Source organism: Medicago sativa, chromosome 5 (genome assembly GCF_051527215.1).
Source record: "Medicago sativa cultivar Bolivia chromosome 5, Bolivia_mono, whole genome shotgun sequence".
NCBI classification, from domain to species: Eukaryota; Viridiplantae; Streptophyta; class Magnoliopsida; order Fabales; family Fabaceae; genus Medicago; species Medicago sativa.
In genome coordinates this window covers 33,166,879-33,189,831 of record NC_140753.1, presented here as the reverse complement: position 1 = coordinate 33,189,831, position 22,953 = coordinate 33,166,879, and the positions used below count along the sequence as shown (strand labels likewise).

The 22,953-nt window shown below is 34.0% G+C and overlaps 3 protein-coding genes across 4 annotated transcripts; 1 reads left to right on the top strand and 2 right to left on the bottom strand.

The window, feature by feature from the left end:
• Nucleotides 1–399: 399 nt before the first annotated feature.
• On the bottom strand, nt 400–1,922 carry LOC146921903 (uncharacterized). The gene is made up of 3 exons (XM_085711405.1): nt 1,359–1,922; nt 475–961; nt 400–413 (listed from the first exon to the last, which is right to left on the bottom strand). The coding sequence occupies exons 1-3, from the start codon at nt 1,920–1,922 to the stop codon at nt 400–402; spliced, it is 1,065 nt and encodes a 354-aa protein (XP_085567531.1).
• A 2,672-nt stretch (nt 1,923–4,594) lies between these two features.
• LOC146921902 (transcriptional elongation regulator MINIYO-like) lies at nt 4,595–15,930 on the top strand. Its single transcript, XM_085715138.1, has 11 exons — nt 4,595–4,692; nt 5,034–5,269; nt 6,746–7,718; nt 8,645–8,739; nt 8,870–9,057; nt 10,161–10,266; nt 10,356–10,616; nt 11,073–11,258; nt 11,385–13,673; nt 14,719–14,928; nt 15,598–15,930. The coding sequence occupies exons 2-11, from the start codon at nt 5,036–5,038 to the stop codon at nt 15,790–15,792; spliced, it is 4,737 nt and encodes a 1,578-aa protein (XP_085571264.1). The 5' UTR covers nt 4,595–4,692; nt 5,034–5,035; the 3' UTR covers nt 15,793–15,930.
• Nucleotides 15,931–19,226: 3,296 nt separating this feature from the next.
• LOC146921901 (protein CRABS CLAW-like) lies at nt 19,227–21,410 on the bottom strand. 2 transcript variants are annotated; one of them, XM_085715137.1, is made up of 7 exons: nt 21,038–21,410; nt 20,631–20,762; nt 20,310–20,409; nt 20,079–20,127; nt 19,782–19,857; nt 19,599–19,658; nt 19,227–19,506 (listed from the first exon to the last, which is right to left on the bottom strand). In XM_085715137.1, the coding sequence occupies exons 1-7, from the start codon at nt 21,131–21,133 to the stop codon at nt 19,501–19,503; spliced, it is 519 nt and encodes a 172-aa protein (XP_085571263.1). In that variant the 5' UTR covers nt 21,134–21,410; the 3' UTR covers nt 19,227–19,500. The 2 variants fall into 2 exon arrangements, with proteins under 2 accessions (XP_085571263.1, XP_085571262.1); XM_085715136.1 differs by having other exon boundaries at nt 20,310–20,412; nt 21,038–21,273.
• Nucleotides 21,411–22,953: the final 1,543 nt, after the last annotated feature.

Genomic DNA, 22,953 nt, shown 5'->3' with positions numbered 1-22,953 from the left:
AGCACATAGTGTCCGCGGGTCCCAATCCGGGTTACGCCTCCTTGGGTAAGGACCTGGCAAATGCTCCAAAATCCATCCCTGCAACAAAATAAATAATAGTCTAACATTATAAATAATAGTCTAACAAAATAAATAATAGTCTAACAAAATAAATTATTCGAGTTAAATATTCAATAAATCTAAAACATTATAAAATAGTCTAACATGATAATAAAATTTATAAAATAAATTCATAAAGAAATTAAGATAAATATTACCATCAAAAGAGTCGCAGAGCCAGCCATCGTTCTGTTATTCAAGATAACAGAATCATCCAGATAATCATAGAGGTAAGCTAAGGTCATCCCTCCCCACGATCACTTCCCAATCGCCCCAAGTCCGCCTTGCAATCCAGATATATCAAGTCGATGTGTCTGTTCGTTTTGTTAGTGAACAGCGCACAACCGACAAGATATAAAAGGAAACTCCTCACACAGCACGCCCTCCTCCTGGCTCTCTCATGCATCTCCTCCCTCGAATGTGGATGCTCAAGTCGTCTAGCCTCAGTCTGGTGCTCCTCATAAACCCGCTTCAGTGCGGGATAACGGATATGACCAGGAGATTCCTCCCTAACCTGATCTCTGGCATCAGCATCTGACTTGCCCAAAAGCCTGGTCATCATATCAATCGATCGGTCCCGATCCATCGACTCATCGTGCTCCAACATGCGGCCGTAAATAGGAATGTGCAGAAGATTATGCACATCGTCAAGAGTGATCGTCATCTCCCCCACAGGTAGATGAAAACTACTCGTCTCCGTATGCCACCTCTCGCACAGAGCACGTATCATCGCATGGGTCACAGTCGCATACCCAACGTGTATCAAACCAAGGAGGCCAGACCCCTCCACAGGCTCCCAAAACCATCTCAAAGCCTCCTCCGGCTTATCAAGCTCCTTCAACCTCTTCTCTGCGTTTACACACTTATAACCCGCTTGATCATGTCACATCTGAAATTCAAGTTAAATAAGACATTGTCACTATTTTAAATGATTCAAAAACTTACGCTACATTATATTTAATAAATAAAAGACTTACGCTACGTAATTTTAATTAATTAAATCACTTACGCTACGTTATATTAATTAATTAAATCACTTACGCTACGTTATATTAATTAATTAAATCACTTACGCTACGTTATATTAATTAATTAAACAACTTACGCTACCTAATTTTAATTAATTAAATCACTTACGCTTCGTTATATTAATTAATTAAACAACTTACGCTACCTAATTTTAATTAGTTAAATCACTTACGCTACCTAATATAATTAATTAAAACATTTAAAGAATTTTAAACAATTTAAACACTTACATTATTGTGGTTCACCCAAAGAGGGTTCGCCACGTGCCTTGAGTAGTCGGACAACAATGCCAAGGTCTGAGGTCCTCCAGGAAAGGGAGCCTCTCCAGCAGGATAGGGCGGTATCTGCTGAACACGACCACCTCGTCGTGGCCGAGGCTGACGCTCAGGCTCACCCTCGGGAATACCATTCTGTGCCTCCATATAATCTGCCACTACATCCTCTGGCACCCCCTCATCATCTCCCATCTCCTCATCCTGTGCCTCGGGCTCCGGCGGCGGCTGATAAAACATCCTCTCCTCCTCCATCCGATCATATCCAGCAAAATCCTCATCCGCATACCCAGCATAATCATGCGCTGGTGTCGGATCAACCACCTGGGAGGAGTCATCCACATGTGCCTGTGACTGTGAGCCCTCTCCATGAATCCTCGGGTCCCTGCGCTTCCGAGGCTTAGGGACATACGGGTCATCAGCACTCCTTTCTCTCCGAGCACTAGCGGTACTCGCCTCTTTACCTCTCCGCATCCTATCCTCTCTAATTACCCGCTGCTGCTCATCTGTATCCCTAGCCATATCTGTACAAAACGAATTTTAAAAACATATATTAATATTAGTTCTATCAATTCAGAGAATGCATGTACAGATACACATATTTAGAGAATGCATGTACTTCAAAGAAAATTTAGAAGTACACATACACATATTTTAAAACATCTCATATTTACACATACACATACTTAATAATATATTGAATCCGTAACAGAACATTGTACATATACATGCATTACTCAGAGTAGTTTTAAGTTCTTTATAAAAACAACTAATAACCAACACTAATAACCAACACTTACGCTAATCTCAATTCATAGCCAACTCATAAACAACTCATAACCAACACCAACACTAATCGCAATTCATAACCATAATACCAGATACATATATACATTATTAAATTTAACATATTTGGAAAAAAAATCACAAAAAAAGCAAGATTATTTCACTTAGGCTTTTCATCAAACACCTTAAGTGCATTTTAAAATACTAGCACAATTAGTGTTAATTCAAAATCAAATTCAACTACATTGTACCTAAACCTACTCTAAACAACAATGTCAGCTTAAACAATCATAAACAACATCTAATTCTATCATAATTTGCAATTTTTAAACCTAACCTAAACCTAACCTAAACCCTAAACATATTGCTAAAAAATTTGAAAACTAACACCCTAAACAACCTACATTACATGTAAATAGAAAGAAAGTTACTTACTTGTGTGATTACTTGAAGAAATTTGCTTCTAATCCGTGCAATTGAATGTGGGGTGAAGTTGGGTTTGTGTTGGTTTGAATATGCAAGTCTGTGTTGTTAACTTGCTGGAAGTTTTCTGCGTGTTTAACATACAGAGCTCAGCGGTAGTTAACAGCCGCTGGGTCTCAGCGGTAGTTAACAACCGGCGTGTTTACCAGCGGTTGTTAACTACCGCCAGGGGTATTAAGGTCATTTCCATGTGTCAATTGGAAGTATTCGTTGTCAAAAAAGCAACTCTCATATATCAATGAATTTCCATGTATGTGTAGAGCAGGCCCGACCTTGAGGGAGTGCAAGGTGCTCAATCAAGTCGGGCCTCCAAAAGCTATGGGCCTAAAAAAAAATTAACTCTAATACTCGCCCCCACTTAAATAAAAAATATATGTGTTACTTTTTTACACGTTTGAGTTTTTTCTAGAATTTAGTTATCCTATCTGGACATAAATCTGGTACTATCAAACAACCCCCAATTTGTATAATCACTTAAGCAGTCAATTTGAAAACCTATTTCATTGAAAGAATCACAACAATCATTTCTTTTTCACATAAACCATTCGTTTTTCCCTTTCCCACAACGGATAAGTGACAAATCCAAACGACGCAGTTAGTAAATTCTATCTCTCTTTCGCTTAATTTTTTTGTATTTCGTTTCGTGTTTAGAATCCCTTCTGATTCTGATTTTTTAATAAAGCTTAGCTACACAAAAAATTGCGTTTTTATTTTATTGGGGGCCTATTTTAAATAGAGCCGAACCTTCTATTTCATCGGGACGGCCCTGATGTAGAGATAGAGATTGCATGAAAATTTACGGGTTTCGTATTTGAATGAATGTTTTTGTTATTGTGGCTTCAACCTCGCAATATTTTTCTTTTTCTACTGATGATAATTGTTGGAGTTTAATTACACGGAGAACATATATTGATGATGTTGAGAAGGATGTCATGAAAAAGTAGGTTCTACATAGTTTTCAATGAAGTTGACTGCCACCTAATAGAGCCATATGAAATTGAGGATCATATATTTTGTAAGAGTTATTTTTTGGGAAAATTGTTTCATTATTTATTTTTCTACTTTGTAATGTTAAATTTTGGTTTGGCGGTCCAAAATATTTCAAGAAACATAAACTTTTGACAAATATCATGACTTCTTTGTGGTTGGATTTCTAAATTTTACTTATTTTTATCAATGTGGTTGTGTTCTTGAGTCTCAAACCACTCTGTTTCATTGTCCAACATTTTAATTTTTTAGAGCAAACCTTTCTTAGTGTCAAACATCTCTATTCATCAAATTTTTATTTTTTATGTAATAAGTTTTATATATTACTCTTCTACATGGTGTTAAAGAATTATTTGTGTATGATAGTGTATATTAATTTATACAAAGAAACGTATTCAAGTAAATACATACGTCAGTAGAAAAAGCGGACAGACGGACACGGAAGTGCCCGTCTGGACGCTAGTAAGAGATTAATGAAAAAAAAAAGAGAGAAGTGTTGATTATTTATTTTGGTAGTGATAAGTGTTGATTATTTACAAAAGTACCAAAATGCCCTTGAATCATAGAAAATTCCATCAAAATAATTTTGAGTAATTTGATTAATCTAAATCATTTTTCAAAATTAATTTTTGTAGTTATTTAATTAGAACATCCCTTCAATTCTTTGTCTCGAATGACCATTCAATTCTTCTCCTCATCGTTCTTTTCAGATTCATCTCAACACGCAAATTAGTTCCTCACCCAAACAGAAGGATAGAAATGGAATTTGGAACAATATGAGCACCTCTCGTTTGCTTTCTTCGCAGTTTAGAGAAGACTAGAAGAAAAAGGTGTGGGTCCCATGAAAATTGTCTCTCTCGTCTCAACTTCTCTGCATTCCAAACAACAGAATTGAAACAAACACACAGTGAAAAGGACTCGCACCTTTCTCAGAAATCAATTTGACTCGGGTATTCCATCTCTTCCTCCTTAAACCTCATTCTAAACCCTACAAATTCTTCAACTGATTTTCGCAACTGTTCCAACGTAGAACACGGTGAGTCCTTGCACACACTTTATTTTTCTTTGCCGCTTTGTATTGAGCTTTTTGCTACTTTTTTTTTTATCTGTTCTGAATGGGTTTCTTTGTTGAAGATAATGGGTTCTACTCTATTTTGAATCTTAACTATTATTTATTTCAATTGGATTTTTTTCATCTGTTCAAAATTCGATTTTTTTCATTATTCCTGGACACCGATCCCTTAAGCAACGGAAATGGTTTCAGTCAATTGGAATACTCACAATTTTTTACAGCTAGCTTCTAAGTTCAATTTTTTACACTGATACTTTTGGGTTTATGAAAATTTCTGAGATTTAATGACTTACTTTTTTTGACAGTTATGGAGAAACAAAATGGCGAAGCGAAGAAGAAGGTGAAGATTCTAAACACAAGCTCAATACAAATAAATCAACAACAACAACAACAACAACAGATTGCATTTCAGTTGGTTGGTTCCATTGTTGAAAAGGGTATCGATGATAGTGGCACGCAAAAGAAAACCACTACTGACTACTCTTTTCCTAAACCCACTGTTGTTCCTTTTCCTGTTGCTCGTCATCGTTCTCATGGTCCTGTAAGTAACCCCATCACCCTTTTTCTTATAAAGTTTCAACCTTTTTTATATTTTTAGTAATGTAATAAAACAATTAGTTAATGATTTTGAGTCAAAAGGGTTGTTACAAAATAATGAATTGATATTTGCCGACACACTAGACACAACACTGACACTGACACCACGTAGGAACCTATGAAGCACTGACACGAACACGAGACATACATATTGACATCGATAATTATTTGGAAAAAAAAATGACATAATCGATTGTAATCATGTGTCAGACACTGACACATGTTGGATACCGGACACACCTTTGATCATAAGTGTTGGTGCTGCAAAGTAGAGACCATGTAATAATTTATGAAAATAGAAGTGATTGAATGCGACTACTTTTTTTTTTTTTTAAGCCAAATAGAGAATATAATAAATAAAAACAAACAGATACAAAGACTGGGAGGGCATTGGACCTGACCCAGGATTAACCCAAACGGGGATACATCGTGATAAATATGTCCAAGTGGTACAACTCTAATCTATCCTAACAAAAAATACACTAATCACTGACGCAACCTAGCGAACCCGCGAAGGGGCGCGAAACCAGATTACAAAAAAAGTGTGAAAAGTGGACATCCGCATAGAACAGTTAGAGTTTTGAAATAGGCGAATGGATTGGCCGTCAACACGGAACCAAACCAAGTGCCAACAACCCCCTGAATCAACAGCAGGCATAAATGCTCTTTCGAACAAACAACGCGTAAAAACTCAGATCGAGGGATGAGTTCAATACGTCAGTAACCACCCTTACGGGTTAATCGAACCGGACCCTTACGGGTTAAACGAACAGACCCTTTCGGGTTTTTGAAACTACCACTGCAAAAAGAGTCCAGATCTGCAACCACCCCAGCCTCTACTGAACAAGATCTAAGAAAACACATACCATATTCACGAAGGCCCAAACAGCAAACAACACGAAGACGACGACGAAAGGCAGCCACCCATAAACACCACCAACGACTCAACCGGAACAACCGACCCACACCGAGACCACCAAAACTGAAACACAAACGGCGATCCCGCAAAAAACAAAACACGCAAAAACCTCGGAGGGATTCTTCCACCATAACAAGCAAAACAGAGAAACTGGATCTGAAAAGCAACCCATCCACCGGCAAAACCACATCCACCGACACAACCACAAACCACAACGATCCATACGACACGAACGATCCGGAAGTCGACTACTTGTGTTGGTGTTGAGTAAGTGTTGGACATTAGACACGTCTTCAATCTCCAGCAATTTCAACACACTCTAACACTATCTCCAGCAACCTCTTCATTATTGGAACCCTTGTGAATTTCAACCAATCACGAATATAACGTTGGAGAGATGTGTTGCTAGCAATTGTTATTTAAGTTTATTGTTAATGTAGTCTGTCTGTGTAATGTGTAGTAAGCTCATGGACTGATACTTAGAATTTGGTGTTTTTACAGCATTGGCGTCCACTTAATAGTAAAGGAGGTTATGATCATGATAATGATGATGGTGACAATGACGTTGAAGATGAAGATGACACAGATTTTATGGGGTTTGAGAAAGCTGCTGCCTTTGCTAATCCAGTACAAAGGAAGAAAACAAAGGGTATGGATTTTGGGAAATGGAGAGAGTTTACTCAAGATGATAAATCTTTCTTAGGGAAGGATTTGGAAAAGGATGTATCAAGCTATGGCCCGACTACAGGGAGAAAGAAGAATGAAAATGGCGGTAAGAATACATCCAAGAAAATCTCATCTCATTCAGTTGATAGTGTTTTTGCTTCGATGGAAGTCGATGTGAAGCCACAGTTAGTTAAATCAGATGGTGGTTTTATCAATTCAGCCACTTCCATGGAATTAGATACTTCAAATAAGGATGACAAGAAAGAAAAAGAATTTGCAGCTGAACGAGACAAGATTTTTTCCGACAGAATGACTGATCATAGTTCCGCGTCTGAAAAAAACTACTTCATGCATGAACAAGAGTCGACGTCTCTTGAGAGTGAAATTGATTCAGAGAATCGAGCTCGGATCCAGCAAATGTCAGCTGAGGAGATTGAAGAAGCCAAGGCTGATATAATGGAGAAGATAAGTCCTGCGTTGTTGAAAGTACTGCAAAAAAGAGGGAAGGAGAAATTGAAGAAACCCAATAGTTTAAAATCAGACGTGGGTGCTGTCGCTGAATCTGTTAATCAACAAGTTAAGAGTACTCAAGGAGCTAAACATTTGCCGACAGAGGATGACATCTCCCATACTATAATGGCACTACCATCCAAAAAACAACTGGATGATAAGAATGTTAGTGGAAAGACTTCAACCACCACAAGTAGTAGCTCATGGAATGCTTGGAGCAATAGAGTTGAGGCCATTAGAGAGTTACGATTTTCATTGGCTGGGGATGTTGTCGATACTGAACAGGAGCCTGTGTATGGTATGACTTCATTCATTCTTTTTAGGTTTCTTTGTCTAGCTTTTGAGTTCTAATGTCAAACTAATGCTATGTATGATCCTTGCATCTGTAACTGCATCACGATCTTAGTTGTGGCTAGATATATCTGTAACTTATGATTTATATCAATGATTGTGTTGGAACCACAGACACACGTTAGAACCTTCAACCTTGCATATATAGATTTAAAACCTTGTATATAGATATAAATATAGGATGTTCCTTGTTTTTTCTTTCAGGTATCTATTAAATAAATGCTCCGCTGGTGATAATATGCAATCTTAATTGTAGATATGGGCCCTTCTTATTTGGTATTTTGATCATGTGGGAAACTAATACACAGCTATTGATAATATGTATTTTTTAATGTTTGAATCCTTATCTTGATAAAACCATTTTTTCCCCAACTTACGCAGTTCAGTTTTTCCAACAATCTGTGGTCATTTTTTAATTGTCTACACTTTTAAATGCACATGAACTAAAAATAGTTGGCATTTCTGTGTGACCTTGAGAGGTTTAGATAAATGACTTTGCAAGGTCACAGGCTGTCTGTGAGCATCGAGTGAACTATGCCCCCTTGTTATCTTTAGGCTAGAAGTTAGAATATTGGTTACGTCGCACTCTATACTATGGTTTCCTGGTGGTTTCCTTTGCTTTCTAATATTTCAAGTTCATAGTTCACATTGATTGGTTATTGTTCTATATACGTCATGTCAGATGTTAACATTTGCGGAAAAAAATGTTGGAGCTGTGAATATTAATTTTTGCATCCACAGATATACCTATTATTCTGTATTTTCTGTTAGGAATAATATCGGTCAGATGTTAGTGTGTCCTGAATATTATTAATTGGTATGCTGATTATTCTTGAAATTCTTTGTATGACAATTCTTCTTGCTATGATGCAGATAATATCGCTGAACGTGACTATTTGAGAACTGAGGGAGATCCTGGTGCAGCTGGTTATACAATTAAAGAAGCACTGGAACTTACTAGAAGTGTGGTATGTTATGTGATGTATTTTTTAGTTGGTTGCGATTGGGATGGATTCACAATTCTTGATGCAAAATAATAAATAAACTCTAATATTTTCCACTTAGTATCATATTTTCTGCAAAATGTTATTTTTTTAGATTCCTGGACAAAGAGCCCTTGCATTGCATCTCCTTTCATCCGTTCTTGACAAGGCACTATGCTATATTTGTAAAGACAGAACTGGAAATATGACAAAAAAGGGGAACAAAGTCGACAAATCAGATGACTGGGAGGCTGTTTGGACTTATGCACTTGGTCCTCAACCAGAGCTCGCGTTATCACTTAGGTGATTTTTGCTTTATGCCTAAGTTGGTTTCATCATCTACTTTTAACAGTCGACTAAAATGCCTGTTTATATATATGTAGTGAAATTATTATTATTATTTTTTTTTTTTGAAAGAATGTAGTGAAATTATTATGATTCTGTTTCCTCCGTAGATTATACTTGTGTGTGTGTGTGTGTGTGTATTCAAATATCCTTGTAAACATGAGTGAGAAGTATTCATGTTAAACTGGCTTAGAGCCCAAATTCTAAGTCCACCAAAGCAGCAGCATCCATCTTGACCTGTCCTGGGACTATTTTGTTCACAAGTCCATTCAAATCTGGAGCTTGAAATTGTTTCATTTGTTATTTTTTCCATTTTTATTAGCTGTCTCTCTTGTCATGATCCCTTCCGTCATCCTCTCTCTATATTGTATTCTCTCTTGCATATGTGTCTTTCACCTAACCGTTACATCCATTAGGTCTGGTATGTGTAGATTGGCTGGCTCCTGAAATCACCCCACCATCAAAGCCCATATGCAATGCCTCAAGTTTCCAATTTGATTTGTTTTCATATTTGATTAGAATTTAGAGTCTAGTATCAGTATGAATAAGGGACGGTATTTTGTCTTTTGTAACACATCATTACAAACCATATGTCAAATAAAAATTTCTAAATTTCTAATCATAGTTTGTTCTCTCTCTTCCTCTTATAATTTCAACAATTTCATTCTCTCCAGATGAATTCTTATGCACACAAGCTTTTGCTATCTGTGTCCAAAAGTCAAATTGGATGATTGAGAATCTAGATTGCTTACTTGATTCAAGCCTTTTGTTCTCATGCAGTAAATAACAAGGATACATGTTGGTGATCCTTGAAAGGATTTTTATTTGGCTACTGAATGCAAAATAATGCTATCCGAAATGATAACTCTCTATCTTGTCATTATGTATAAATTTTGCAATTAGATTGTACTGTTATGTTTTGATGCATTTGCTATCTGAGTAGCTTTGCCTTTTGATACATAGCCACTGATAAATACTTAGAATCTTTAGTTTTATTGGTATATAATTACATTTCCCATTATATGGGCTTCTTGTAATGGCCTTGTGCTCTGATTTTTCAGGATGTGTCTTGATGATAACCATAATTCTGTGGTGTTGGCCTGTGCAAAGGTTGTTCAATCTGCATTGAGTTGTGATGTGAATGAGAACTACTTTGATATCTCAGAGGTAAACATGGTTTATATATTTATAAATTTAATCTTATACTGTTATTCTGTGTTACGAATTATATTCATCTGTAATTCTTTTACCTCCAGAACATGGCAACTTGTGACAAAGATATTTGCACAGCCCCGGTTTTCAGGAGCAGACCAGATATTTCTCTTGGATTCCTTCAAGGGGGATACTGGAAGTACAGTGCAAAACCTTCTAACATTCAACCTTTTAGCGAGGATTTTATGGATAATGAGAGTGACGATAAACACACAATTCAAGATGATGTATTTGTTGCTGGACAAGATTTTACGGCCGGTCTAGTTCGCATGGGGATACTTCCTAGACTTCGTTATCTTTTGGAGGTAAAAAATAATTATTCATGATGAAACATTTCATATCATAAGATTTTTGTAGGACAATTAGAATTCGGGTTAGGTCTAACTTAATCCTAAAAGCTAGCTCAAGTGGTGAGGATTGTCCAAATTTTATAATAAAAACATTGATTTTATCTGTTGTTGATGTGTGATCTCAATTCACCCCGTCATGCTCAGGACTAGACATCTGAAGTGTGGACAAATGCAAGATCCCCAATAGCAGATCTAAAACAGACTCTTATACTATCTTAGATATTTGCCTAGGCTTAACATAAACCTGAAAGGTAGTTCAGTGGGTGAGGATTGCCTCAATTTCATTAGGAAAATGTTGTCCATATCAGTAGTTGATGTGGGATCTCAACCAAGATATAAGCACTAAGGTTTAGTTTCTGCTTTAGAGTCTGTAAACTTCAATGTCAAACTCATTATTTCCTATGGTTGCAGACAGATCCTACTGCAGCTTTGGAAGAATGTATTGTTTCTATACTGATTGCCATAGTAAGGCATTCACCTTCATGTGCCAATGCAGTGCTGAAGTGCGAAAGACTTATTCAGACAATTGTGCAAAGATTTACTGTTGGCAATTATGAAATTCGATCTTCCATGATAAAATCTGTAAAACTCTTGAAGGTGAGTGATAATTTAATTCCATTTTATTGATTGCTTCATATATGGATCATTTCCTTGTTATGTTAAATTATTTTTGCATTTGCAGTTAGAGAATCATCACTAATGTTTCATTTGATTTTGGAAAAGGTCTTGGCTCGTTTGGACCGCAAAACTTGTTTAGAGTTTATAAAGAATGGGTACTTCAATGCCATGACTTGGAACTTATATCAACTTCCTTTGTCCATTGACGACTGGCTGAAGTTAGGGAAGGAAAAATGTAAACTCAAGTCTGCACTGACCATTGAACAATTGCGTTTCTGGAGGGTCTGCATTCGATATGGTTATTGTGTGTCTCACTTCTCCCAGATATTCCCTGCCTTGTGTTTTTGGTTGGATCTTCCTTCATTCGAAAAACTTACAAAAAACAATGTTCTGAACGAATCTACTTGCATATCTAGGGAGGCATATCTTGTTTTGGAGTCTTTGGCCGGAAGACTTCCAAATTTATTTTCGCAACAGTGTCTAACAAATCAACATCCCGAGTCCACTGATGATGCAGAGTTCTGGTCTTGGAGCTATGTTGGTCCGATGGTTGACTTAGCCATAAAGTGGATTGCAACAAGAAGTGATCCAGAAGTATATAAATTGTTCGAGGGACAGGAAGAAGGGGTGAATCACTTCACTTTAAGAGATCTCTCGGCAACTCCTTTGCTATGGGTGTACGCAGCTGTGACTCACATGCTTTTCAGAGTTCTTGAAAAGGTGACATTGGGGGATGCTATCAGCCTACAGGAAGCTAATGGGCATGTGCCATGGCTTCCGGAATTTGTCCCAAAGATTGGACTTGAGTTGATCAATTATTGGCATTTGGGCTTTCCAGTTGCCTCTGTGACAAAATCCGGAAGAGATTCTGGTGATGAATCTTTTATGAAGGAACTGATTCATTTGAGGCAGAAGGGGGATGTTGAAATGTCATTGGCATCAACCTGTTGTCTAAATGGAATAATCAATGTTATTACTAAAATTGATAACCTGATAAGGTCTGCCAAGACTGGCATTTGTAGTCCCACAGGCACAGAACAAAGTCTATCGAAAGAAGGAAAAGTGCTTGAGGAAGGCATAGTTAGTAGGTGTTTGGTTGAATTAAGGTCTATGCTTGATGTTTTCACGTTTTCAGCTTCTTCAGGGTGGCAGCGAATGCAGTCCATTGAAATATTCGGCAGAGGAGGACCAGCTCCAGGCTTGGGAGTTGGATGGGGTGCCCATGGTGGAGGATTTTGGTCGAAAACAGTTTTACCTGTTCAAACAGATGCTAGATTGCTCGTCCGCTTGCTGCAAATTTTTGAAAATGCATCTAATGATGCTCCCGAAACTGAACAAATGACCTTCACCATGCAACGGGTTAACACTGCATTGGGATTATGTTTAACTGCAGGACCTGCGGATATGGTTGTTATAGAGAAGACATTGGATCTATTGTTCCATGTCTCTATTTTGAAGTACCTTGACCTCTGTATTCGTAATTTTCTCCTTAACAGGAGGGGTAAAGCCTTTGGGTGGCAATATGAAGACGACGACTACATGCACTTCAGTCGGATGTTATCATCTCATTTCAGGAGTAGATGGTTATCTGTAAGGGTGAAGTCTAAAACCGTGGATGGCAGTAGTTCTTCTGGCGTTCAGGCCACTCCAAAAGCTGATGCGCGTTTGGATACGATATATGAAGACTCAGATATGTCTTCTACAACAAGTCCTTGCTGTAATTCTTTGATGGTAGAATGGGCTCGACAGAACTTACCACTTCCGGTCCACTTTTACCTTAGTCCAATCTCAACAATTCCCCATACTAAGCGTGCTGGTCCTCAAAAAGTTGGTAGTGTACATAACACACATGATCCCGCTAATTTGCTTGAAGTGGCCAAATGTGGACTTTTCTTTGTTTTAGGCATTGAAACAATGTCCAATTTTCAAGGAACTGGCATTCCTTCTCCTATTCAGCGTGTATCATTGACATGGAAGTTACATTCATTATCTGTCAATTTCCATGTTGGAATGGAAATACTGGGACAAGATCAGGGCAGGGAAACTTTTGAAGCTTTACAGGATCTTTACGGTGAGCTTCTTGATAAGGAGAGGTTTAACCAAAATAAAGAAGCTATTTCGGATGATAAAAAGCATATTGAGTTCCTGAGGTTCAAATCCGATATTCACGAAAGTTACTCGACATTTATTGAAGACCTTGTAGAGCAGTTTTCTTCCATATCTTATGGCGATCTGATTTTTGGACGGCAAGTTTCAGTATATTTACACCGCTGTGTTGAAAGTTCTATTCGACTTGCCACGTGGAATACACTGTCTAATGCTCGTGTTCTTGAACTTTTACCACCTTTAGAGAAATGTTTTTCGGGCGCTGAAGGATATCTTGAACCTGCAGAGGTAAACAATTAATTCTCAGTTATTTTACTACAGAACATTGTCTACACATAATATATCTTATGCTTTTGATACTCATTCTTTTTTTAAAATCGAAGATATAAATGTCATTTGTATGTTATGATTATAATTTGTTGAAAATTTGTGTTTAAAGTGTGGTTTAAAACATAGAACATCTGCTACAGAGTACAGTAGACTTTTTTTCTTGTATTGAAGCTAAAATCGGTAAAAGAAAAAAGTTGTTGGGTGAATTCTTTAAAGTGTTAAAAGAATTTTATATGCACATCTGGTATCTCAGTTAGATATAGCTGTTGTGGTGGTATTTAATAATGAAATCGAAGAGTATTCTAAGGATGAGTAGAATAATGAAGATCTGGATGACGAAACAATCATCAATGATTCATAAGCCCAACCACAAATAGGGAAATATGGAAATTGTATTACACTAGAGGTTATAGCCTCTGTACCAGTGATCTCTAGATACCATGTTGAGAAAGAAATAAGTGGGTGACATATGTTGAATATTGTGTTTCAACTAACATGTATACAGTATTACAGAATATGGGAAATATTATTCTCATTTACATATTATGATACGATATGATATGCCTTTGCAATATTCCTAAACAATAAACACAAAGATCATAATATATTGTCGAAAGTCTCTTTGCACCAAACACGCACATATCGATAGGGTGTATCTTTTGTGACATGTTTTTTTGTAGAGAAGAATTCTAAGGCTGTATCTTTCGTGTTTTTTTTGAAGTTCGACACTGACATGAAAGGCTTGTCAAGCAAGTTATCGTACAAGGAATGTGAATTGCTCTGTTGTCTGTAACTCTTGTTTTTCTTTTCTGTTAATGTTATCTGTAATTTCTTTTAGTTGCAACAATTGGAATCTAATGGCTAGGTAGGTGGACCAATTTTCTTTTCACATTAATATGTAAGAGGGGTCCACCAGCATAATTTAAACTGGCAGAGTATGCAAGTCATTCATTGGATATACTGCATTTCTATCAAACATTCATAACGTACTGTTCCACTGCAGGATAATGAAGAGATCTTGGAGGCTTATGCTAAGTCATGGGTTTCTGATGCCCTTGACAGGGCTGAGATTCGAGGATCAGTTTCGTATACTGTGGCTGTCCATCACCTTTCCTCATTCATATTTAATGCTTGTCCTGTGGATAAGTTATTGCTGCGCAACAGGCTTGTTAGGTCTCTCTTGAGAGATTATGCTGGGAAGCAGCAACATGAGGTGAGCATGTTTTAAATGTTTTTTACCTGATGGATGGATGGATGGATGGTTACTTAGAGAAATTTCCATTGAAAATCTGTGCTGCCAAACACATATCAAGTAAATGTTGTGTGTTTGCGTGTATTTGCCATGGATGAAAGTGGAAGATAAGATTATGGTGTATCTTATTCATCCTTATTTAAGAGCTGTGCTATTTGGATACAAAATGAAACATTTTTTTGACAATTAGGATGATTAATTACAGTTCAAGTATATGTTAATTATGTTCAGTAGATGGCTAATGGATATAACAAGGTATCACAACTCATTGACCGTCTACTGAACACAAGTAACAATGATTTTGAATGTTTCGCACTCGATAGATATCATGTATATTTGAACACAATTTGGATGATTAATGGATATCACGTATATATGGAAACCTTAAAATCGTGGTTAGTTAATGGTTGTGGATAGTGAATGAGTTGAAATACATTGCTATATTCATTAGCTATCAACTAAACGTAATTAACCATATCTTTAAACTGTTAATCATCCAATTTTTTGTCAGATTTGTCAAAATATTATTTCACTATTTTAGTGAGCTATATTGCTCCTGCATATACTTGCATGATGGTGTAGTTGGCCTTGTGGTGTATGCAACCGTTGCTGACAAAATTTCTGTTACAGGGAATGTTAATGAACCTCATTTCCCATAACAAGCAATCAACATCTAACATGGATGAGCAGCTGGATGGTCTACTTCATGAAGAGCGCTGGTTAGATTCCAGGATGAAAGTATTGATCGAGGCATGCGAGGGAAATTCCTCTCTTCTGTGCCAGGTAAAGAAGTTGAAGGATGCTGCAGAGAAATATTCCTTGTGAAGTATACAAGCATGTAAATATAGGTCACTCAGAAAGAGCAACAAAGGGTATTAGAATTTGTAAATGGATTCTCTCTAATGTTACTGATTGGAGTGTAGTGACATTTTGTATTTCATGATTGAATGGTTTGGCCATCAAGATTTTGTAGGATATTTAAATTTAAAATTAGGATAATCATTTCCTGTAGACCACTTTTTTTGGAGAGCTAAGTCTATGTTTTGAAATATATTTGACATATTAAAAAAGTTGAAATATGATAAATTATCGTATAATACTTCAATCATTTTCCTGTAGCTCACTTGGTTGATCCAAGACATTAAAGATGTTACGATTAACATACTAACATTTTATACTAGAAAAAACATGAAAGCCAATTCAGTAATATGATAAAAAATGAAGAATAATGAATTGTATTCCTCTGCATAAACATTACTTCATTCTTACAATTAACATACAATTCATTATTCTATATTTGCAAGCCTTAACTTATGAAAACCAGTTCCTTATTTTACATTTGCTTATTATGCCAAAATAAAAAAAATAAAAAGAGAATGTTTATGCATAATTATTTGGATTTGGTTCCTAGCAAAATTTCTCAATATTATAAAGGTAATAAAAATGAAAGTAAACTACCAGGGATAATTTGTGTAGGAGCCGGGGTTCGATCCTCAGATTCTCCACTTCTCCACACATAATGTGTGTGAATCTAACCATTAGGCTACTTTACAAAAAAAAAAAAAAAGACTAACTAATGGGATCTAACTCAGGCAAGGCCTTTTTAAAATTAGTGACTATTAAAATTTGTTTCGAAGATATAAGCGATTTTTTTCTCCTCTAAAAAAAGAACTTTATTCTGAGAGATGATAAAAATGATAATTTGTTTTTTGTTAACAGAGTTTTATATTTTAGTAACAGTTTTAAACAAAAAATTAAGATACGACAGGCTACCTACCTGTGATACTAGAAAAATTAATTTTTTTTGAATGAAAATTACTTTGAAAAAACCTTTATTTTAAGATTGTAACCTCACTGTTATGAAGAGAGTCTAATTATGGTGTTGAGTGATGGTAATGTATGGGAATGAATCCCTTTCAACATCGGGCTAATCAGATAACTCTTAAACTCTATTATGGCCGGAGCTTTAGTGGCCAGAGCTCATACATTTTGACTGTGGAGAAGTGACATGTCTACTGAATATATTATGCATCGAACCAAGGCATAATATATATTTTTTTTTTCAAAAACTTATTGCAGTAATTTTTTAGGCTTAAGAGTTAAGAAGAGGCTTTAGTTTTGTGTCCCTTAGATTGAAGGTCGAACATGAAAAATAAAAACTTCAAAACTTCCCATGAACAATATTTTATTGAACATTTGTAAAAAAAGAAATAAATACTTTATTGAACGATTTCTACGAAGCATTCAAATAATTCGATACGAATAAGTATATTTAGTCTTTAAATTAGTAGTTAAAAGTTTCTTTTTTGAATAAAACTATTTTCTATCATTTAAAATGATAGTAATAACTAAATATTAATCATCTAGTTTCACGAAATAATTTTTTTTTCTTTTCTGAATTTTATCACCCAGAATAATGAATATCGAATATTTTTTAAGATAAATTGTATACCTTTAGTATGATGCTTATAACCAATGGAATAATTTTTTTTTTTCTCAGGAAATAATCTTTCCTATAATACAAAAGTCGACAAGTACTTATTATGTTCATAGAAATGTTCGTTAAATTATTGATTCAGAAATCAAATGCACCAACACACTTAAATTTGTGAATCTACCATAAAGCTCTCTTTTATTTATCATACTCAATTTTTTGGGTCAGACCTTTGTAGGAATTCCTTTCCAAGCCAATGAGCCATTGACAATCATTTTTTTTAATGACAATGTGAGTATGTTAATTGTTATATTAGTATTTTCTTTGGAATTCGAACCCTAAACTTTTGACTCCTTAAATCCCTTAGCTCAATCAAGTGAACTACCCAACCCCTTAACGGATTAATACCGATTGATCTTAAGTATCCAAGTACTTGTGAAATTCTTCCTTAAAAAGCTAGTTCTTCAAGGGTCGAGTTCTACTCCTGAATCCCAAAATTACCGTGAAGGAGAGTGGTAGTGTAAATGGACCTGTTATGCGATTTATGCTTTGATTAATTGATCTGGTATGTATGTGTATGAACGAAGAAGTTTACAAACTTTTGGACATATTATTTAGGTATACACAAAAATACATTTCATATTTTTTATTTATTTTTAAAATAGACATTATTTAATGATTTTTTCTTTCTACAATTTCTCAATTGAGTAACTTCGTGATCTAATGTTTGCAACTGATAATTGAAAGATGACGATTTGAGTTGGACTACGAAACATTATTTGCGTATATACGATTGTTGTAGGCATTTAGTAGAACGGTTCAGCAGACTTGAGCTTCAATTTTTCTTAAAAGAGTTAAATATGTTTTTGGTCCCTATAAATATACCAACTTTTCGTTTTAATTCCTCTAAAATTTTCCTTCAACTTTTAATCCTTATAAAATTTTCAATCACTACTTTTGGTCCCTTCTTAAAAAAACACTTTAATAATTTCTTTAACAAAAACTAATGAAAAATTTACTCCATCCAAGTGTGCTATTGTTGCTCTTGAAATCAAGTTTTCATATTTCTTTTTTATTTTAAGGTGATTTCCGTTCAAAATTACGTTTCATATTTTATTTAATTTTATTTCTAGCAAATTCAAAATAAATATTTAAATACGATATCAAAAGCCAAAAATACCGTTAGATGTATTTTAATATTTAAACTAGTGTTCCTTAATTTATTTATTTTTCTTAAATGATGTTATAAATATTTTTTTAAGAAAAACATAAGTGAACTAAAGCCTAAGCGACTGGGTTGTAGCCACTCCCTCGTTTATGTTGGTTCATAAACATTTTAAACATTGAATAGGATGTCATTTATCAATGCAATGATTATATTTTTGTTCTATGACATTCTTGAATTGGAGAAAAAATTAGACACTATATTTCTAAGACTTTGAGAGGAACACACTACAAGATCCTAAACCAACAGCACCAAGCCAAACTCAAATAAAATTAGATACTATACAGATAACATGTATATATTTACAATTCTTATAATATAAGTTTTACTTTTACTACAAATCTTTTGTTTAATTTATTTTCATTCTAATTTTGTAAGTTACATTTTATCAATTTAAGCTTCTGTTGGGTAAAAATATACAATTATTTACTTTTTATATGACTGTTATATAATTGTTTATATATAAAAATTATTACAATTTTAATTAAATTTCTCTAAATTAAAATGTATAATCTAAAATATAAAAGATATTAATAGAGAAGAAAATTTTATTAGTTTAATAAAAGAAGATAATTCAATTGCTTTGTCTAAACAACAATCTTTGCAAAGGAAGGGAATTCAATTACTTACGCAAACACACACTTAGAAAATCTCTTGTACTCATACAACATCAAACATTCCATACATAAAATATTAATATAAGTCTAACCATCATTAAACTGGTCTCAGAACATAAATAAAATCCTCCACCCTAGAGGTAATTAGAAGAAACCGATACAAATTAGCAGTATTTATAATAATTTATTTAAAACTAGGTGACACCTAAATTACTTGCTCCATTTTACTCCAAATCTTCATTGATGTCATAGCTCTTTCATTCCTGCACAAATAAGCATACAAAAAAAATTAACCAGAATACTATACTCTTGGAATATGCATAGAAATAACAAACAAGTATTAATTAATTCTTACAATGTTTCTTTTAGTTGCAGAAATTGAACTGGTTGGTGAATTTGGTATGTACCTAGCCCACTGTGATAAAGTTGTGTGATACAAGTTAGTTTAGGACTGTCATAATAATTAATCTTGAAATATATATATATATATATATATTTAACCCTAATAAAAAAATAAAAGAGGATAAAAAATGCAAACATTTTTGGCAGCAGCACTGAAAGCTTCTCGATGTGGGATCTGAGGGTTGGCTACTTTGATGCGCTGTATCTCCTCTCTGACAGATAAAAAGTATATCAAATCAAATTCATTTGTTATAAAGTGTACAGTACTAGTAAACTATATAGTATAGTATATATATTTTAAACAGGGTAAGGGAATGTAACAGTGTTACCATCTTGTAGTTATGGTTGGTTAAGTCTAGTAAAATAGTGAAATAATTAAAGACAAAATACACACGCATCACTGTTTTTATTTTTTTATTTTTATTGCACTTACTTCATGAAACGGTTGTATGCAGATGGAAGACGGTGCTTCTTCTCAGGTGCTGCAAAAGAAATAATAAAATAACAAATTATGACAAGTTTTTTTGTGTGTGTTATAGTTGAAAAATGCATCTTAATATATATATATATATATATATATATATATATATATATATATATATAAATATAAAATTGTAATTTGATATTTCCTTAGAGAGTAATGGTGGTGAAAAGGGTTGCTTACGTTTGACAACAAATGGCGGTGGTCTAGGGGACAGTGACTCAGTTGATGTAGTTGGTGAAGAAGAAGATGATGGTTGGCCTTTTTTGCTACTGTAAATCCCCTGCTACAAACAAAAGTATTCTTACTTTTCTTTCTACATATTAATTAATTAATTAATAAAAAGGACCAATACATATAAAACTCATCATATGAAAAAAAAAAAAAAAAAACTAAATAAAATTATTGAATAAATATATATAGATGTTATTTCCTCAAAACAAAAAATATAGATGTTATGTTCATAATAATAATTAAAAAAAAAACTAAACAAAATTATTGAACCTGGAGACTGAGGGTGTGATCAACAGTTTGATTTTTGGAACTTGGTGGTCTTGTGGTGAGAAAAGAGAGGTTGCTGCAGTGACCACACTTCACTGTCACAGTATCTAGCAGCCTCTTGCATGGTATGCCAACCTACATAACATAACAAACCACAACCCTACATATTTTAGAAAAATTTATAATATTTGATATTTCATAAACTCCATATATGTAGCTAATAAAAAAAAATTGATCTAGTGACCAAATTTAGAGACAGTATTAAAATGTAAACTTCGTCTATAATTTCGTATAGGATATTATTTTAAAAATTAAAAAGAATAATATGATTATGAATCACTAAGAAGTTAACAAGTTGAGAATGATGGATGGTTGATATATGAATAATATTAAAGGTGAAGTTTACATACAGCTAGGACAGTGTTACAGAAGTTGCAACGAACGTAACAGAGGTGTTGATCAGATGGTGGAACCAAGTCCATGGTAACTTTCTCTTCATGGTTCATGTTTCAAAGGATGCAAGGAAAAGGGTAAGTATAGGTTATAGTAGAGGGAGAGGGAGAAGATTTTTGAGACAGGAAATTGTAAAGATGAGGGGAGTGATATATAGGAATAGGAATAGGAATAGGAAGAGGAAGAAAGGTAAGGTCAAAAAGAAGGGATGGTTTTACCACTTAGTCTTATAGTACAATTTGCTGCATTTTATTGCATGCTTTATTTGCAGACATGAGCAGCACAATACACTGACATTAATTAAACCAACCAGAATTGCCTATGTATTGTTGTTACTATATAATATTATATCTCTTTTATAATGCACCCTAAAACTAAAACATTAGTAATACACAGAGTTATCACTTATATACATATATTATTGATCACTTATATATATTATTGATCATTAAAATCAGCATTGAATTGGTAAACCCTTAAATAACTTTTTTGTTCTATCATGCATATATATACATATTTTCTGGTTTTAGTCCCGATATATAATAAGTATTTGTTCCTTCTGGTCCATATATTTTTATTTTTATTTAGTAGCAGAACAAAAATATATATTTATATTTGTAAAAATAAATATACATATTTATAATTGAATGAGAATACAAGCAGTACTATGCAAGTGCAAAATGAAAAGCTATCCTTTGTGGATATATTTTAGAGGATTAGTAAACCACTCATAATCAAGATAGTATAGCCTACTTTTCTAAATCAGAAACCACTTCTAAGAGAGGTACACTTTAATGTCCCAAGGCAACACCACTAGACCAACTCAAGTAGGTTGAGAGAAGAGGAAATTTTTTAATAATAAATGATATTAATAACTATTTTACAATTAGACTTGAAAAATAAATAATGATAAACTCTTACCCCCAGTAAGTTAGTAGTTGATTCTCTATATAGGAGGCGGTCATATGATGTAAAATCACATTGTGATAATTATATAAAAAATAATTAGATTGTTAATATTGTAGAAAAAATTTTGGAAAAAATATCCATACTTATAATTTTAATTTATAGAAAAAATTTCATATAAAATATCGTTTGTAATTTACACTCAAAATTTCTATAAAATATTGTTGATAATATACACTCGTTAGCGCAATAAAAAGAGCGGAAAGGCGATATGATAAAATTTTGGAAACACATGACTATTTTCAAAATATCAACATTAATGTAGTGTCTATTAAATAAATGTTTATTTTATATTTAAACACCGTTAAATAATTTTTTTTTGTCATACACCGTTAAATATTTAAACCGTACTCGTTGAGGAATTTATATACTTATATATGCAGAAGAAAATTTGTATGTATCGATATGTGATAGTCGATGTGATAATTTTTAAAAACTCGTTAATATTTTCAAAATATCAACATTAATGCAGTGCTTCTATTGATTAAATTTTCTTTATATGCAAAACATTGTTAAATGTTTGCACCGTTCTCGTTGTAGATTTTAAATTTTTATATCTGGAGAAACAAATTTTTATATACATGTATGAGAAAGTCGATATGATAAAATTTTGGAAACTCATGACTATTTTCAAAATATCAACATTAATGTAGTGTGTCTATTAAATAAATTTTTATGTTATATTTAAAACAAGTTAAGTATTTAAACCGTACTCGTTGAGGATTTTGTATGCTTATATTTGCTGAAGAAAATATTTATGTATCAATATGTGATAATCGATATGAGAAAATTTTAAAAACTCGTGACTATTTTCAAAATATCGACATTAAAGAGATCATGAGTTTTAATAAGGACGATTATGAAATTTTGTTGTACTTTCATTTCTATATATTGTTAGTAGATATGA